Here is a 19,750-nt window from a genome sequence, read left to right on the forward strand (position 1 = left end):
TGGGGTTTTTGCCTTCCTGTGGATAAACATCTTAGAATCTCGGAGATTGGAGTACCCCTTTAAGTCATCCAGTTCAACCTATATCCTATCCCAATATGTAGTAGGTGTAAATCATAATATTAGCAAATTCCTTCAAATTAGAAATATAGTACATTTCTCCTGATTAACTAGGTCTCTTACTTCATGTGCAGGGTATTGCAGGTTAGGTATCCATGTTTACAAACACTAGCAACTGTCACTATGTGTGATTGTTACCATGGATACCTAAGCTAAGGTTTTTATTCACCTGACTGACCAAAAGAGTGTCCTTATAACGTTTGCTAAGCCTGCTTTCACACATCAGTTTTTTGCAATCAGGCACAATCCGGCGCTTTGCAGAAAAAACGCATCCGGTTTTTTTTGCTGCCGGATGCGTTTTTTCCTTATAGACTTGCATTAGCGCCGGATTGTGCCACATGGCCTTGCGTTGTGTCCGTTTTTGCCGGATGCTGCATATTTAGCTGATGCGGCGGCCGGATGGAACGTTGCTTGCAGTGTTTTTTGTCTGCGGCGAAAAACCACATCGCGCCGAATCTGGGGCGATTTACAATGCAAGCCTATGGACGCCGGATGCGGCAGAAAACGCATCCAGCGGCTGGATGCAGTTTTTTTGAACTGCACATGCTCAGTATCAAACCAGATCCGTCAAAAAAACAGATGGGCCACATGGGAAAAAAAACGTATGCAACAGATCAGTTTTTTTTCGCCGCATCCGGTGCATAGCATTTTGAGCCGGATTGTGCCTGATGCAAAAAAACTGATGTGTGAAAGCAGCCTAAGGCTTCTTTCACACATCCGGCTTGAGCTCTGCGGCTCAATCCGGCTGTGCAAGCTATGCAACGGATGCGGTGAAAACACCGCATCCTTTGCATAAGTTTTTCCCTTGCGGCCCGTCCGGTTTTTGCCGCTTGCAGCATGCTACTGAGCATGCGCAGTGGCAAAAACCGCATGCGGCGGCCGGATGCGGTTTTTGCCGCATCGCGCCGCATCCGGCCGCCATAGGCATGCATTCAAAAATGCGCCGCATCGGCCGAATGCGGCGCGATGCGTTTTTTTTTGCCGCACGAAAAAACGTGCTAGGCAACGTTCCATCCGGTCGCCGCATCGGCTAAATCTGCCGCATGCGGCAAAAACCGGATGGAACGCAAGGCCATGCGGCACAATGCGGCACTAATTAAAGTCTATGCAGAAAAAACGCAACCGGCAGCAAAAAAAAAAAAAAAAAAAAAAAAAAAAAAAAAAAATCGGTTGCGATTTTCCTGCAAAGTGCCGGAGTGTGCCGCATTGCAGAAACTGGAGGTGTGAAAGCAGCCTACACCGCCATGTAACAGGATATTTTTTTTTGTAACTGCATAGGAAAGAACTTCAGTATGTGATTGGCGTGGACCACTACAAAGTCAATTATATAAATCACATATAATATAAATTATAATAATAATAATAATAATAATAATAATAATAATAATAATAATAATAATAATAATAATAATAATACATCTTTTTTTCTATAGCGCCGACCTATTCCGCAGCGCTTTACAATTCAGGAGGATCATATAAAAACAAGTAACAGTTATAGAAAATACAATATTTAGAGGGGGAAAAAAAAAAAAAAAAAACCCTGCTCGTGAGAGCTTACAATCTACAATGAGATATGGGGGGGCAAGGTACAAGTGCTCATTTACAATGACAATCCAGCCATCTCACGGAAATGGGGGATAGATAATGGCTTCGTGGACCAGTGGGCCAGAGCCTAGATACACACAGTTACAGTTTATATGGAACAAAAAATATTTATGATCAAAACAGTTACCATTGGGTGTAAAAAAAAAAAAACAAAACAAAAAAAACAGAAATTATTCAAAATACCGTACTATAAAATAAATAAATAAATAAAATGTCAGAAAACCACTATAATCACTAAATAAAAAAAAAAAATATATAATAAAAACACAGAGGGACCTTTGGATGGATAAATTCATAATAATCAGCCTTTTGTGGAAAGGAACAACACTTTGTGCCACAATTGTTCACCCATTACACAAAGCCCTGCCTGACATTCCCTCTGGCTGTCCCAGGGAACACAATGTCTTACGAGGCACAGCGATTATTATATTTCACATCAGATTTTGTCCTATGTGACTGTTTGTACTTTGTACTAGTGTGACCTTTCAAGAAAATCGACAGCAGCTAAGAAAAACGTCTCAAAGAACATACATTGACCTGAAGATCTGGCAAAATATTAACAGAAAAGTCAATTTGGTGTTTGCGAAGTTAAATTGTCTGACAAAGCGGGAAATAAATCACAAATGAGATTATGGAACTTTACAGGAATTGCTCAATGTCAAATAAATCCTAGTCATGACTTAGGGCGGCTTTGCACGTTGCGACATTGCACGTGCGATGTCGATGGGGTCAAATCGAAAGTGACGCACATCCGGCGTCGCAGTCGATATCACAACGTGCAAATCCTTTTTGATACGATGAACGAGCGCAAAAGCGTCGTTATCGTATCATCTTCTGCAGCCTCCGACATTTCCATAATGCCGGTGCAGCGACAGGTACGATGTAGTTCCTCGCTCCTGCGGCAGCATACATCGCTGTGTATGAAGCTGCAGGAGCGAGGAACTTCAACTTACCTGCCGCCGGCTGCAATGAGAAGGAAGGAGGTGGGCGGGATGTTTACATCCTGCTCATCTCCGCCCCTTCACTTCAATTGGCCGCCTGCCGTGTGACGTCGCTGTGACGCCGCACGACCCGCCCCCTTAGGAAGGAGGCGGGTCGCCGGCCAGAGGGACGTCGCACGGCAGGTATGTGCGTGTGAAACTGCCGTAGCGATAATAATCGCTACGGCAGCTTTCACTATATATCGAACGTGCGACGGGGGCGGGACTATCGCTGCAGCATCGGTAACACATTGTTACCGATGTCGCAGCGTGCAAAGCCCGCCTAAGGGTACCTTCACACTTTAGCGATGCAGCAGCGATCCGACCAGCGATCTGACCTGGTCAGGATCGCTGCTGCATCGCTACATGGTCGCTGGTGAGCTGTCAAACAGGCAGATCTCACCAGCGACCAGTGACCAGCCCCCAGCCAGCAGCGACGTGCAAGCGACGCTGCGCTTGCACGGAGCCGGCGTCTGGAAGCTGCGGACACTGGTAACTAAGGTAAACATCGGGTATGGTTACCCGATGTTTACCTTCGTTACCAGCGCACACCGCTTAACTTAGCGTGTGCAGGGAGCAGGAGCCGGCACTGGCAGCGTGAGAGCTGCGGAAGCTGGTAACGAAGGTAAATATCGGATAACCACCTTGGTTACCCGATGTTTACCTTGGTTACAGCTTACCGCAGGCTGTCAGACGCCGGCTCCTGCTCCCTGCACATTCAGGATTGTTGCTCTCTCGCTGTCACACACAGCGATGTGTGCTTATCAGCGGGAGAGCAACAATAAAAAAAACGAACCAAGGCTGTGTGTAACGAGCAGCGATCTCACAGCAGGGGCCAGATCGCTGCTCAGTGTCACACACAGCGAGATCGCTAATGAGGTCACAAAAACCGTGACTCAGCAGCGATCTCAGTAGCGATCTCGCTGTGTGTGAAGTACCCCTAAGAGCTCGTGTTGACGGCTGTAGATTCTCTCTTCCAAAAGACAAGGGCCAAATAGGCAAATGACACTGATCAGAGCGTCCGCATAGTCTCAAATGGGAGAACCAAAGCACATTGTGAGAAGATGGGGAACCAAATTTCTCCATCTTCACTTTGTTGTGTAAGTGTGAGGAAATTGGGCTGCCCTCGGATGTCATCGGAGTGCAGTCTGATGATTTCCCACACACTCACTGACTTTCATAAGAGAGTGTGATCAGAATATTGGATCCAACTTATACAGCAATTTTCTTTTCCTCTTGCACAAACACTGAGGAAAAAAAAAAAAAGTGATGTGCTCAACCCCATAGACTAAACATTGGTCCAAGTGTGATTTGATGTACTCGGAATCAAAATACCCTTGGGGCATGGGCAGACTGCTGTATGTGCAGACAATGTCTTTTAGATACCAAAGCAACTGGCTTTTTTTTCTTTTAGGTGAAGCGGCTTCTAGAAAACTATGCCGTTTTCCTGGAGCAGCTGCGCCAGTGTCTTTTCAGACATTTTTTGCAGGGACCCTACTGCCAACATGTTTTACGCGATACTTTCAACCATTGAGGGCAGGCAGCCTCCTAGCAGAAACCACCAAAATAATGAACATATTAGTTCTTTTAAACGCTTTACGATTTGCAAACCATAAAGCAGTTAAGAGAGTCAACATAAGATTTAACACGTGCACAACAATCTCGTTTTAACATTGCTGCGCATCATGCTCCTTTTATAGAGGGATTTTTCAGGGATATTCTAGGTGTAAACCGTCGGAAAAAGATGACTTGTGCACATACACATAGATAATAGAGATGGCCATGCTAAGCAATCTTAATACTCTACTGCAGTGTATTCTTCGCTGGGAAAAAAGCAACACAAACTGCCAAAAAGGATAGCGATCAAGGTTATAAGGATTAGTTCTTAATCAAGTAATTCCCTATCCATAGGAAAGGAGATAACTCATGATCCAACAAAAAGCGTTTTTTTTTAGATCGGGGCTGTAGGACCCTAGAAACCTTCAGTCCTGCCCTGATGAAATGGAGGTGTACATAACAAACATTCGCTTTATTCATGATCTATGAGACTCCCATATACAGCTGAGTACCAAAAGTCCCAGAGACAACGAATGCAGTAGATGCGAAGCATGTGCTTCAGCACTCCTTTCAGGATGAGGCAATAAAGCCCCTTCTCGGAGTGTCAAATCCATTTCCGCATCGTTCAATTTAAGGTAAAAATGACCTGTCCACACGATTCTTCAGATCAGAAAAATCAAAATCTGTAGATTTTATGGCTTTGCAGCTGTATATTGCTCAGGCCAAAAGACTACTACTACTCCAGCAGGATACAGCTAAACCCCCACTAGGTGGAGGCAACACAGGTGCAAGTAGAGCCATTCACACTCACTTCCAAATATGGAGGAGGTGATGGCTGGATGGTAAAACTGCACACTGGTGGCTTGCATAGAGCACTGTTCACACTAGCAGACGCACAGTCACAAACCCGCAGCCTATTAGGTGACGCCCATACTATTAGATCAGGCGGGCTGCCAAGCCGTACCCCCACTGTGCGCTACGTAGGGACAGAAACTCTGATAGCAAGGCCTAACAAAAAGGGGCCTGGCTGTATCCTGTACAAAAAAGTTTGAGGTTTTTTGTTAGCGTTATGGCCATAAGACGTAAGCCTACAACCCTCGTCACGGGAACCTCATGCTTGTAGGTCCCTACACTATATATAATATAAAAAAGCAAAAAAGAAAATATCATTACTTACAGCAAGATGGAATTGCAGCTGTATATTGCTCAGGCTATGCAAGCCACCAGTGTGCAGTTTTACCATCCAGCCACTGGTGGCTTGCATAGCCTGAGCAATATACAGCTGCAATTCCATCTTGCTGTAAGTAATGATATTTTCTTTTTTGCTTTTTTATATTATATATAGTGTAGGGACCTACAAGCATGAGGTTCCCGTGACGAGGGTTGTAGGCTTATGTCTTATGGCCATAACGCTAACAAAAAAACCTCAAAAACTTTTTTGTACAGGATACAGCCAGGCCCCTTTTTGTTAGGCCTTGCTATCAGAGTTTCTGTCCCTACGTAGCGCGCAGTGGGGGTACGGCTTGGCAGCCCGCCTGATCTAATAGTATGGGCGTCACCTAATAGGCTGCGGGTTTGTGACTGTGCGTCTGCTAGTGTGAACAGTGCTCTATGCAAGCCACTAGTGTGCAGTTTTACCATCCAGCCATCACCTCCTCCATATTTGGAAGTGAGTGTGAATGGCTCTACTTGCACCTGTGTTGCCTCCACCTAGTGGGGGTTTAGCTGTATCCTGCTGGAGTGGTAGTAGTCTTTTGGCCTGAGCAATATACAGCTGCAATTCCATCTTGCTGTAAGTAATGATATTTTCTTTTTTGCTTTTTTAGATTTTATGGCTTTCAAAATTTCTGAACTTAGTAAAAATTTGGTTTCCCTATTTTTTGAGACCCAGACCCAGGACTATGAGGAAGCTGTAGAAGGTCCTGTTTTCTTGAGGAACAAGTTCTTAGTATTTAATAGTATTAAACAATACATACAACTTTTCATTTTATTTGCGATGGTGAACTTTAGGAATTAACTACAACAAAACTGGATTTCACCTACAGCTCAGAGTCAGTCAATTTCTTAAGCAATTCCTAAAAGCTACAAGATTACATAATAATGGAAATACGGCTGACTACTTCTGAACCACAGGATAGTTATTTCACCACAATACAGGAAATACCAAGCTAAGAAGCGCATTGTTGAGAGCCGGGGCAATAAAGATTGTGATGGATTTCCGCTCTTCTAGCTTTATTTTGACTAGTTCTAAACAGATAATACATGACTACCGGATATGGATATATTCTATCACAGTATCACATGGAATAAGTCTTGGCATACCTCAAGTTCAATTTCCCTTCGGTTGATATCATCCGTTGACTGATTGAGCTTCTCCAATTCTCCCTGGGGTTAAAAAAAAAATAAAATAAAAAATTAGTTAACTAGAAAAAAAACAGCATAAAGAATTTAAACTATGTTGTTTTTTTTTTTTAATAGTAGATGTTAGGCCATTAACAGTCGAAAAACAAAAGGTTAATATTTGACCAGGTCTTTAAGAAATACCCATGCACAAAAAAAAAAAAAAATGAAGGAGGTTTGTATAAAGCTTAGGGTAGAACTTGCAAATTACAGGACTTCTTGCATTTACACTACTTCTTTATATATTCTCTTATTCCTTAGGTTAAGTGGGAACCTGTCAAAAAAAAAAATAAAAAAAAGCTATTAACCTGCAGATAGGTAGGTTAAAAAACTGCCTGTATGCTGCACTGAAAGCATGGCTACCAGGAGTAAAAGCACTTTATTCATCCAGGCAGCCTCGGCCTTTCAGTCATTCTCCGCGCCACCGTAGCAGTTTCACTGACCGCTTAGTACATAGTGAAGTCTGAGCCGGCTGTCCATCAGAGCCGGCTGTGGTTACATCCGCAGCCCACTATGTACTGAGCAGTGACTGTGAGAGCCATTAGAAATTATTATTGATGAGAAGTGGAGGGTGTTCATGTAAATGTATAGTATCTGTGGAACACGGGGTGATCTGTATAAATGGAAATTCTATGTCAGAAAAACAGATTGTTACTTTTAAAATGTCTTTATTTACTTTTATATATTCCTTCCCATCAACAAACAGTCTACGCTAACTGCTAAAAATGTACTTTTGTTAAATATCTCATAATATGTAGCTACACATAATATTCCATACCCAGATGTGTATCCATCCAACCCCTTCACACACCATAGGTCTCATGCCAACACAGCAAACACTTTTCTCCAGCATCAAAACCAGACCAATAGAGGAACTGCCAGAACATATCAGGAGATCAGGTCAAGTTAATTAAATCAAATATATGAGCTTATTTGGTTTAGAACAAGGTCATGTGTGTGAACATTACTGAGAACACCATTTCTGGATATCATATGACGTGTACCCTGCATTTTCAACCAGCTTTGCCTTCTGTAGTGGTCCTTCAGTTAGTAGGTAGACACTAGCTCCTAAGATGTCTCTGATATACAAACACAAGGACACAAGGGATTCCTGCTTCTATGTAACACATGGCCCTAAGCAGAAGCAGCAGCATAGAGATCATCATAAAGCAATAACAAAACAATGTAACTGTGAATCCAGCACTAGGGTGAGGTGAACACCTTTTTCACTAACCTATTCCGTTGAATAGGTGAGTTTGGTCTACATATTGGAATAAAAGTAGGACATCTCAGAGTTTTTGTTTTTTTTTATGCAAACTATCATAAAAAAAAAAAATTATGTGAATGGGTCCATAAGGTATGAGAGCAATCCGTGAAAAAAGCAAACAGTACACGAACAACAAGCACAGATTTGGCAATGAGGCCTTAGGCGGGCTTTGCACACTACGACATCGCAGGTGCGATGTCGGTGGGGTCAAATTGAAAGTGTCGCACATCCGGCATCGCATGCGACATCGCAGTGTGTAAAGCCTAGATGATACGATTAACGAGCGCAAAAGCGTCGTAATCGTATCATCGGTGCAGCGTCGGCGTAATCCATAATTACGCTGACGCGACGGTCCGATGTTGTTCCTCGCTCCTGCGGCAGCACACATCGCTGTGTGTGAAGTCGCAGGAGCGAGGAACATCTCCTACTGGCGTCACCGCGGCTTCCGTAGGTTATGCGGAAGGAAGGAGGTGGGCGGGATGTTTACATCCTGCTCATCTCCGCCCCTCCACTCCTATTGGCCGCCTGCCACATGAGTGTCACTTCCTGTTGATTAACTAATTTGGTTCTCGTGCTGTCACAATGACGCGTGAGCCCGAACTGCAATTACCGAAAGTGCTGGAACAGCGCCAGAATGGGAGGAGAGTACAGGGTCTTTAGTCAGAAGGGACTTGTTCCAATAGTGGGCAACCCCTTTAAGTGACCTTTTAAAGAGCTCATTCAGATGACCACAGTCAGTGTACTCAACGGACTGCAAACTAATCCAATAATATCAAGAGTCCCTCTTCATACAAACGATTTTTTTCACACTGACCTATGGTCCATGTAGAAACATTGCAGCTTGTTCTAGTCAGAACCAATTTACAGGCCGGACATGTGCATGTCAATAAGAAGCAGCTCGACTGGCCAACCACAATCTGGTCAAGCACATGGAACCAGCAATATCTGTTATGAACTGGTAACCGTGGACGATCACAAAAAATCCCTTTAATCAGGAAAAAAAAACCCACAAGTGTAGTTGGAAACTAAGCTGACAGCAATCTCCTATCAGACAACACTAGAAGTAGCAGTGGGATGTTCCTAACACCTAGACACCTCGTAACTGCTGGAGAAACTTGCTACACCTCAAAGATAGAAATGAGGAATCCTAACTTGCCTCAGAGCAGTCCCCAAAGGAATAGCAAGCCCCCAACATGTAGCGACGGTGGGGAGAGGGGAAAAAAAAAAACAAAAAAAAAAAAAAAAAAAACACCCGTAGGTTTAAAGCCAGCAATTAAGCAAAGAGAAAACCTGCAGACTTATCTGGAGTGAATTCTGGCGCAGGATAAATTGAGGAAACTGAAAAGGACAAACTCCAAGCCATCTTCAGAGGCAGAAGAAAACATTTATCACCGGCAGCAGCTAAGCAAAAACTGCTCTCCTATATACACGAGGCTGGTCGGCAATAGAACTTCCTGGATTGCCAATTAATACCAACACCTGTTTGAGTCACAGATTCAGAATCAGCTTCGTTACCATTCCTGGCCACTAGAGGGAGCTCCAAGCCGGCACCCACTCGGATGACATTCACAACACATCTGCAATTTATGAAAATGACTGGCTCAGATTATTAATAAGGCCACCTGAATCTGGTGTAAAAGAGGTTTTTTATTATTTGTTACACAAATTTCATGCCTGTAAAAGTTAGAGATATATCGATATATTAATGCATATTTAATGTGTATAAGTGAGCATCAGGGAACATGAAAAAAAGAGAAGAAAGATGTAGCTTAGGCCTTGTGCACACACTGCGTTTTTACCCGCGGTTTTGCTGCAGAAATTTCTTGAGAAATGTTTGTATTCTTTCTGCAGACATTTCCCAGCAAAACCTATGGCTGTGCGCACACTGCGTTTTTTTCCTCAAGAATATTCTTTCTGCAGAATTTTCTTGAGAAAATTTCTTGAGAAAATGTGCATGTCACTTCTTTTCCGCAGGTACCTGCGGTATTTCACGCCATTCACTGTAACGTAATCGCGCAATACCGCAGGTATACCGCAGGTAGCAAATGATGTGCGGTATACCCTCGGTATAGATGCGGTTTACCTGCGGTAATGTTCATCACTGCCTGCGGTTTGCAGGGAAGTTATGTCATTATGACAGGAAGAGGAAGCGGAGCAGAGTAAACACATATTGAATGTTCTCAGTGAGCGGAACAAAATTATAATCTTGTGATACCTTTTAATGGCTAACTAAGATAAAATAAAGTGATGTTACAAAGCAAGCTTTCGAGACATCTCAGGTCCCTTCATCAGGCATGGTATGACAAAATATCTGAAGAAACACAAATATATGCACAGAGCAGAGGGATGGCATAATAAAAGACATTTAAATAAACAAACACTGAGCTTAGAAAGTTAATCCTTAATTAGCTTTGATTAGTGGTGTGAGAGTTTTATTGTCCCAATATCCATGTAGGATCAAAGGTCTGGTGAGTCTCTGGAATGACTCCTCAGATTTTATTGAATGTTCTCAGTGAGAGAGATCCTCAGATTTTGTAGTGAGCCATAAATCCTCCTGACTTGTTGAGTCCTGTGTCCACAGAGTTAAACATTTTAATGAATTTGTATTCCCAAACCCTGTGATGGCTCTGTGATCTGAAGTTGCCTTTTAATATAAAAACTTTCATTTGGTTTATCTTGTGTCCTGAAGCGCAGAAATGTTTGGCCACAGGTAAATGGATCCATAAAGAGCGGCGGTCGGCAGCAAGTGACAGCAGTGGCAGAGACAGGAGGGCTGGAGAAGGTGATTAAAGATTTGTTATTTTTTTCTCTGACACGTGTCTTCTCTCTGGTGCGTGTCACACGGGACCGCATCGACACTACATCCGTGTGGTCCGTATGCGGGCCGTGTGACACCCGTGCTGCCGGAGAAAAACGGACATACATCCGTGTGGAGCACACGGGCTAACTTCTGCTCCACACAGAGGCACGGGCCAATGGCTGTACACGTGCGTGCACATAAACCCATTGATTTTAATGGTTTAACGTGTGCCCGTGTTTCCGGTATATGTGGGCACGGACCTAGCACGTATCGGAGACACGTGCGTGTGAAGGGGGTCTAGGGCAGTGTTCACACATTACCAAATACTCAAAGTTTTTTTTTCCTCATTATTTGTAGCCTAAACAAGGAGTGAAACAATCAGAGGAAAAGTATAATAAAAATACGGCACCACTTCTGTATTTCTTACTCACTCCTGGTTTTAGCTTACAAATACCAAAAAGTAAAAATTTCACCAAATACTGAACGTGTGCACATGGCCCCAAGACCGAATTCCAACGTTGCCTAAATATTGTTTTTCGTTTTCTGACAACACAATGTTACTCTTCTCTGATTATTGCATAATTTTGCTACATTTTTAATGCCTTTTTCTATGTGCAAACTTTGCAGAGATTTCTGCACCAAATCTGTATCTTGTGGCACAAAAAAGAAAAAAGCATTTGGGCTTGAATGATGCTGGCAAATGCAGAAAGAATGGACATGCTGTAGTTTATTTTCTGCATCAAACCCGCGAGGAAAAAATAAGCAGTGTGCATGACACTTCAGAATTCTCAGACTTTGCTGGCATAAGGACTTCATTGAAGTTTTGTTACAAAACTGCACATAAAAAACGCAGTGCATGTGCACACAGCCTCAATGTCTAAGCAAAGTAGGGCTATGTGCGCACGCTGCGTTTTTTTGAAGCTGCGTTTTTTTGTGCGTTTTTGGCCACTAAAAACGCACAAAAACGCACCTGCGTCGAAAAAACGCATCAAAAACGCATGCGTTTTTACCGCGATTTGGTGCGTTTTTGGCTGCGTTTTGCCGCGTTTTTGATCTCTGCGTTTTGCTGCGTTTTTCCAATGCATTGCATGGGTGGAAAACGCAGAAAAACGCAGGAAAGAATTGACATGTCCATTTTTTTTTTTCAAGCTCAAAAACGCAGCTTAAAAAAACAGTTGTGTGCGGACAGCAAAAATGAAAACTCAAACTTTGCTGGGGAAGCAAAGTCATTTTTAGACCAAAAACGCACCCGAAAAACGCAGCGAAAAACGCACTGTGCGCACAGCCTAGATGTGATTTTTTTTCCCCTCTCTATAACCATCTATGTCCATTTCTATCCATTTTTGTAATTGTTGCTCATTATTCCTAGCAGTTTTATAAGAGCAAAAGGGGAAAACAAAAAAAAAAAACAAAAACAAAAAACACACAACACCCACTGACTGTCTTTGCTCTAGAAAAAGTATACCAAATCCTCCTATGCTCCTCAATGTGGGCAGTGGTTCATAGGTTGAGCTGCCTGCCGGGACAGCGTGACTGATCACTCAAATCGGGACAGTCCAGCTGAAATCAGGGATGGTTGAGAGCTAGGAGCTCTCTGTGTGTGAATGGTGATGTGACAGTTGCCATGCGTGTAGTACCGTAAACCCCATGTCCAGGTTCTCCTTCTTTACAGTCTTATATTAACTAAACAAAGACAGTAATAATGTAAAAAGAAACAAAGGTTACAATCCTTTTAAAGTTCAAACATTTACCAGGCATTTCCTAAAGCAGAGTTAAATTGCTGTAAACTTTCCAGGAATGTTAACTAGAAACAGACAGCGTGGATCTTATTACAGAAATCTGTGACTATGTCCCAGGACGGCCTTTGCTGCCATAATATTCAATCCTAAAACAACAAACCAAGATTGGATTGGTTACAAGACCCTTAGTTGATGCACGGCTATATCTGCAGATTGGAAGGTCTTACATTGTCCAACATGTTGAGAGTTATAGCTTCACAAGACCAAAAAAAAAAAAAAAAAAAAAAGCTCAAATCGGATAGAAATTAATAAAAAAAGTAACTTGGCCATAAAATACAATAGCCATAAAACAATGTAATAAATACGATCCAGTTAAAGCTCTGCTACATCTTACGGCTGGAATGCTCCTCTGGACTTGTCTGCACAAGGCTCATTTACATGCATAGGAGGAATGCTGAACTTTTCAACCTGAGCTACACATTACAGATAGGCACTGGCAGCGCATGGTTAATAAAAGTTTAATGCGTTTGCAAGAAATTATCCACTTTATACTGATCTAATGGAAAAAGAAAGGCCCAAGTGTAATGGGCGATCCTTTTCATGCATACTGCATGTATCATAGGTTTTAGTTTGTTCAGAATAAAAGTATGAAATAGATCACGTCTGTTAAGCGCTGTGGCATTAATAGCGCTATAAGCGAGTAAAATAAATAAGAACAATCCTCCTTCAGTCTTAAAGGGGTTGAACGGTCTCAAATAAGTCAGCAGTCACTATGTGTCGCACTATAGATCCTCCGGTGTCAGAACCGCGAGTATGTGATATGTATACTCCCGGACAGAATCCGACTAGATGGGCACAGCCTAAATCAATACACTTGCTTTGAGTGTGGTGGTCTCCATCTAGTCTGCTTCTGGCAGGGAGTATGTGCAGCACCCTGGGATATGCTACCCCAGTGGTCTGCAGGATCCTAAGGCTATGTGCGCACGTTGCGTAATTGCGACCTGCACCGCAGCGTAACTGCATGCGTCCTGCGTCCCCTGCATAATCTATGGAGATTGTGCAGGAGCAGTGCGCACGTGACGTATTAGAGCGCAGAGCTTCGGCTGCTGCCCAAAGCGCGCGTTCTAAGAAGTGATATGTCACTTCTTCCGTGCGCTTTGCCTGCATCCCCCACCCTGTCTATGGGAGGGGCTACAGGCAGAGCGCATGGAATCTGCTTTTTTTTCCATTACGGACTGTTTCTGCAGCGATTTGAAGCGCACGTGTGCAGTTCAAATCGCTGCAGAAATTTCTGCACTGACAGTACGCAACGTGCGCACATAGAGGGCATTCCAGAAAGCCTTAGGCTGACAACCCACACCTCACACACAGGTAGGGGCACATTACTTGAGAACTGGGAGCAGCATGTAGAGGGTTAACAGTGGGCAGATGTGAGAACCAATCCCTTAGCTGTTAGCCTGGGGAAGGGGCATGGCTAGTGGGAAGCAACAAGGGTTGCTAGGCAGAGTAGGCAAAGGAAAAACGACAGTTGAAGGAGTGACAGTTGAAAGGAGTCAGTGAGTGAGAAAGGTGTAAGGATTGTGAGGAAACCCCAAAGGGCAACTAGGAGGTAGTAGCCGGAGGGTAGATAGAAGATCCCAGGTACTACGCACGACGGGGTACTGGACCCCAGAGTAGACAGCTCCAGGCGGACTGCTGATCCAGCCGTATATGGTGACTTCCAGGGTACCACACCACCCATAGGCTCAGGGACACAGGCTCATATATAGGACCCGGGAGAGGACACCAAGAAGTAGCCTACCCTACAAGGGACCGCAAGGCCTGTCATACTGGGCTCGGAAAAACAAAGGAGCGGAGCGCTGCAGGTCACCAACAGCTTCAGGCAAGGGGACCATCAGCTCTGCATGTGCACGGAGGGCTCAACTGGGTCTCAAGTCAGCACCGGGACAAAGGAAAGTCGGTAGACCAGCCGTACCAAACTGCACTTGCAACATCCAGTGAGTAAATACCAGTTAATCTGCAAGAACTGTGTCGTGTCTATTACCGGTACACCACAAGGCACAGCACACCTACATGGAAGTTAAGCCCCTACTGGAGGAGGGCGCAAACACACTTGCTGCTATACAATGTGACCCTAAAACCACAACAGCGGCAGGACATCTTATTACCGCAACCCGCCAGTGGCGTCACGAGTGACATACAAAATAACCCTGTTACCGAGCGCCCCCCAGGTCACGGAACCGGGCACGGCCACCTGTGACGGTGATCCCCATTATCCACCACTCAGAACCGAGTATCCCAAGGGCCTAGGGCATGGCAGCGCTCTACATATGCACATCACATACTCGCATCCACGTGACCGCCGTTCCGGCTCGGACACCGAAGAATCCTAACAGTGCGGGAGATGTGAGGATTCACAAGTCTGCAGTCACAGTGTCATAACAAGCAGAAAGCAGAACCTAGGTAAGACATGACAGCCAGGACCTTCTTGTTGTGAGACCTCAGCATCTGAGGTTTAAAACCAATACAAAAATTTTAATATTCATTCTATAGTAGTTTAATTTTGACCATAGACTATAGTCGCATTACATATGGAGCGGTCATTTGTATGTTGCCATGGTTGGTGAATGGTACTTGTTTTGCACTATTAGGCTGGACTCACACGAGCGTATGGCATTCGATGCGAGAGCATCGGATGCGATATGCTAATGTCCCCCGGCTCAGGCTCTGCTGCGGGCGTGAGCCGGGTGTCATGCGACTGTAACCCGATCTTGCGATCGGGTCACAGCTGTGAAGCTGAGTGCAGGCGCTGCGGAGGAGAGGGAGGGGTTAATCCTCCCATCTCCTCCACTGTCAGCCTGTGCGTATATCGCACTGCACTGGGATAACATCCGAGTGCAGTCCGATGTATCTCTCGCATCCATTCACTTGAATGGGTGCGAGAGATACGGCGGTAGCAGCAAAACGCAGCATGCTGCCGCTTTTCTCGCATCCAGAATCTGGATGAGAGAAAAGCTGACCAACAGCTCAACCTCATTGCCTAACATTGGTCAGAGTGCAATGCGAGAATTTCTCGCATTGCACTCGTCCGATTTTCACGCTCGTGTGAGCGTACCCTTACTTTGATAGTTTAGTGAATAGGATGGTTTTTTCAGTAACTGTGGATTATTTGGAGGAGGCACCTACTGACACATGGGCATGATATTGCTTATACTTAGGCACTGTATGCCCACACCATATGAGGTGGCACCAACTGAAAATGCCCCACAGGGCACAATCCAATATAAAGCCTTGTAAGAGCCAGAACTGTTCTAATTTAAATCCAACTTGGGGTTTTCATTTCTAACAAATTTAAAATAATATGCTGGGCAATCGAAGACTTTATGGCCTCATTGTCCACTATTGACAACTATGTAAGACACTTTTTAATGGAGTGATCTTTTGAAACTCAGAAAAAAAAAAAAAACAGACAACAAGAACAAAAACACTACAACAGCCTCAATAACAAAAAAAAGCTGTCACAAACCACCGGGGGGGGTCACTCAGAAATCCCCCGCGCTGGCTACCAGTACGTCACAATCGGGGGGTAACAAGTGGGGGTCACCCCTCCTTTATACCTCCCGACCGACAGACAGAGCACGTGACGCGCTCTCTAGCGCCCCTCTTATAGTCAGGCCAATTATGGAATTGCCCGACAATAAGCAAGGAGGCCGCTATACTACTTATGCCGATTATTGAAGGGTCCCCGGTGAGAGTAAGGTATATATTCCCCCGACCTCCGCGGGCGGAATATATAAAATCTCCCCGAATCTCACTGGCCTCCCCACAATAATCCTTGGCACAATTCGCTGCCACCAACCGCTTCACGGTAACTATTAGCCGAACACACAGACGTGGGATTCAAGATCGAGATAACAGAACAGCCCAAGATTAATTATATAATTTAATCAGCCTAAAGCACACTAGAACCTACAATATATACAATAGGGAATCTACAGAATATACATATGTCAGAGTACAGTTACAGATAAAGCATGGTTTACAACAGGTATGCAATTCAATCAGTTACCTTGTGCGTCTGGCCACAGGGGGGCGCTGTAGACCAGGTTTCTAGGAACTCCCGCAGATGTTTCCTGCACGTGCCCCCAGCGAAAGAACCCTGGAAAATGGCCGAAGTAGGGTTATCAACCTGGGCAGATCCAGGTCCCCTCCTACCTTAGTGACCTCACAGGGAGCACTGCTCCACCCCTGGCTTGAGTTATGGACAATATCCCAACATGGAATATGGGCCATAACTTTGCCTGGGAGCGTCGTAGGCGGACGCCAACGCTCTCATTGTGACAGCTATGAATTTAGCCACAGAACGAGGGGACTCATGACCTGTCTGCCAGTTCCCCATTGGCTGATATCACGCCTGGGGCATTTCCCAATGTCCTGCTCCCATAAAAAGGGTGTGCCGGCATCGTCCGCATGCAGAGACACCATTTTTATGGTTGCCATATTTATCGGAAATATGGCTTGCGAGATATGAACCATTTTTTACTGGAGTCGTTCTGTCTGCTAGTTCCATAGCCTTGCTAATGAGATACAACTCTTGTTACAGGGTGACGGCAGGGAGTCATCCTGTGTCCATTGTTCCCACACCACCTAATTTCCATATCACAGGACATGGCCATGGAGGTGTAAGTGGAACACTGAGAACAAGAAGGGAGGGGGGCACTGCCAGGGAGTGATGAGGGATTATGACTGGAGTCATAATTCATCTTCATATCCCGGGATTTGCCTCACACCTCCCCCCTTTTGAGGGCGCTAGGGGGCAGCACACTCCGGTGTTCCCCCGTGCGCCCGTCCGCGACCTCTCCTTGTCGGGACAGCCCGTCTGCGTTACCGTGGTCACGGCCCCTTTTGTGGCGAATGGTGAAGTTGTATTGCTGGAGCGCAAGGCTCCATCGCAACAATCGCCCATTCGTCCCAGAGACGGTGTGCAACCAGCTGAGGGGATTGTGGTCCGTCTCCACGATGAAGTGGCGCCCGTATAGATAGGGTTGCAGACGCTGCAGGGCCCACACTATGGCCAGGCACTCCTTCTCCATCGTGGAATAGGCAACTTCCCTTGGTAACAGCTTCCTGCTCAGGTACAAGACTGGGTGCTCTTGGCTCGCAGAGTCCACCTGGCTGAGCACCGCACCGAGGCCGAAGTCACTGGCGTCGGTCTGTACTACAAACGGCCGCGTGAAGTCGGCTGCCTGTAGCACGGGCGGGCTGGACAGGGCGTCCTTTAGGGCCTGGAAGGCTGTCTCGCAGTCCATTGTCCAATCGACTGCAGAGGGCAGCTTCTTCTTGGTGAGGTCCGTCAAGGGCTTTGCCAGGCTACTATAGCGTGGAACAAACCTCCTATAGTACCCGGCGGTCCCCAAGAAGGACATCACCTGCTTCTTGGTCCTGGGGGTGGGCCAGGATGCGATGGCCTCCACTTTCTCAGGCTCGGGCTTCAGTGTTCTCCCGCCTACCCGGTGACCGAGGTACTGGACCTCGCTCATGGCCAGCTGACACTTTCCCGGCTTGATGGTCAAACCTGCCCGGTGGATCCGCCTGAGCACCTGTGCTAGATGCTCTAGGTGGTCCTCCCAGGTGGGACTGAAGACGGCAATGTCATCCAGGTACGCGGCCGCGTACCCTTTAAGTCCCTTGAGCAGGGTGTTGACCATCCGCTGGAAAGTGGCGGGGGCATTCCTCATCCCGAATGGCATCACCGTGGACTCGTACAGTCCAAATGGGGTAATAAAGGCAGAGCGTTCCCTGGCCTTGCGAGTCAGGGGGATCTGCCAATATCCCCGGCTCAGATCCATGATGGTCAGGTACTGAGCCCCGGCCAACTGATCGAGCAGGTCATCGATGCGTGGCATTGGGTACGCATCGGCGACCGTGACCGCATTGAGCCCCCTGTAGTCCACGCAGAACCGAGTGGTTCGGTCCTTCTTAGGGACGAGGACTACAGGCGAGGCCCAAGCGCTGTTGGATGCCTGGATCACCCCCAGCTTCAGCATCTCGTCAATCTCCTGGCGCATGTGTTGCTGCACCTCCAGGGAGACCCGATATGCTGAACGCCGGATCGGGGGATGATCCCCAGTGTCCACGTGATGGACAGCCAAGTCAGTCCTTCCGGGCTGGTTGGTAAACAACCCCCGGAAGGGGAGGAGGGTGGCCCACAGCTGGGACCGTTGGTCTTCCAAGAGCTGGTGGCCAACCTCCACATCCTCAATGGATCCGCCTGCCCTAACCTGGGCTAGCATATCCAAGAGGGTTTCCGCTTCTCCCTCCTCGGGCAGGTTGCACACGGGGAGCGCACATGCCTCCCGCTCATGATGTGCCTTCATCATGTTCACATGGAAGGGCTTCCGCCTTCCACGGGCAGGGTCCAGGGTGACCAGGTACGTTACAGGGTTGAGCTGCTGGTACACGAGGTATGGGCCTTCCCAGGCTGCCTGAAGCTTGTCCTGTGGTACGGGGACCAGTACCCACACCTTTTGACCCACTTGGTAGGTCCTCTCACAAGCGTTCTGGTCGTACCAACGCTTCTGATCGGCCTGGGCTTGAGCCATATTGTCGTGTACCAGTTGCGTCAAGGCCTGCATTTTGTCCCGGAAGCGCATGACATACTCGATAACCGACACTCCAGGGGTGGCCAAATCCCCTTCCCAAGCCTCTTTCACCAGAGCCAGGGGGCCCCGCACACGTCGCCCGTACAGGAGCTCAAACGGTGAGAATCCTGTTGAGGCCTGTGGAACCTCCCGGTAAGCAAATAACAGGTGTGGGAGATACCGCTCCCAGTCACGCCCATGGGAGTCGACCAACATCTTAAGCATCTGCTTTAAGGTGCCATTGAACCGCTCGCACAGGCCATTAGTCTGTGGATGGTACGGGCTGGCCACCAGATGTCGCACCTGGACTTGCTTACAGAGGGCCTCCATCAGCTGGGACATGAATTGGGTCCCCCGGTCAGTGAGCATTTCCTGGGGAAAACCCACTCGGGAGAAAATCTCCAGCAATGCGGTGGCCACCTTGTCAGCCCGAATGGACGACAAGGCCACTGCTTCTGGGTACCGGGTGGCATAGTCCACTACCGTCAGTATGAAGCGTTTCCCGGAGCTGCTGGGGATGGCCAGCGGGCCGACCAGATCCACAGCCACCCTCCTGAAAGGCTCATCGATGATTGGCAGAGATACTAGTGGGGCTTTGGGGCGTGGCCCCGCCTTCCCCACTCTCTGACAGGTTTCACACGAAC

General features: G+C 46.4%; 1 protein-coding gene across 1 annotated transcript in view; it reads right to left on the reverse strand.

Annotated features, from left to right (window-relative positions):
• Positions 1-19,750, reverse strand: part of SH3BP5 (SH3 domain binding protein 5) — a 119,724-nt gene that overhangs the window by 63,227 nt on the left and 36,747 nt on the right. The window contains exon 2 of the mRNA XM_075315214.1: positions 6,582-6,644. Coding sequence (XP_075171329.1) covers positions 6,582-6,644 — 63 coding nt within the window. The remainder of the gene's footprint in view (positions 1-6,581; positions 6,645-19,750) is intronic.

Source organism: Anomaloglossus baeobatrachus, chromosome 6, assembly GCF_048569485.1.
Source record: "Anomaloglossus baeobatrachus isolate aAnoBae1 chromosome 6, aAnoBae1.hap1, whole genome shotgun sequence".
Classification (NCBI taxonomy): domain Eukaryota; kingdom Metazoa; phylum Chordata; class Amphibia; order Anura; family Aromobatidae; genus Anomaloglossus; species Anomaloglossus baeobatrachus.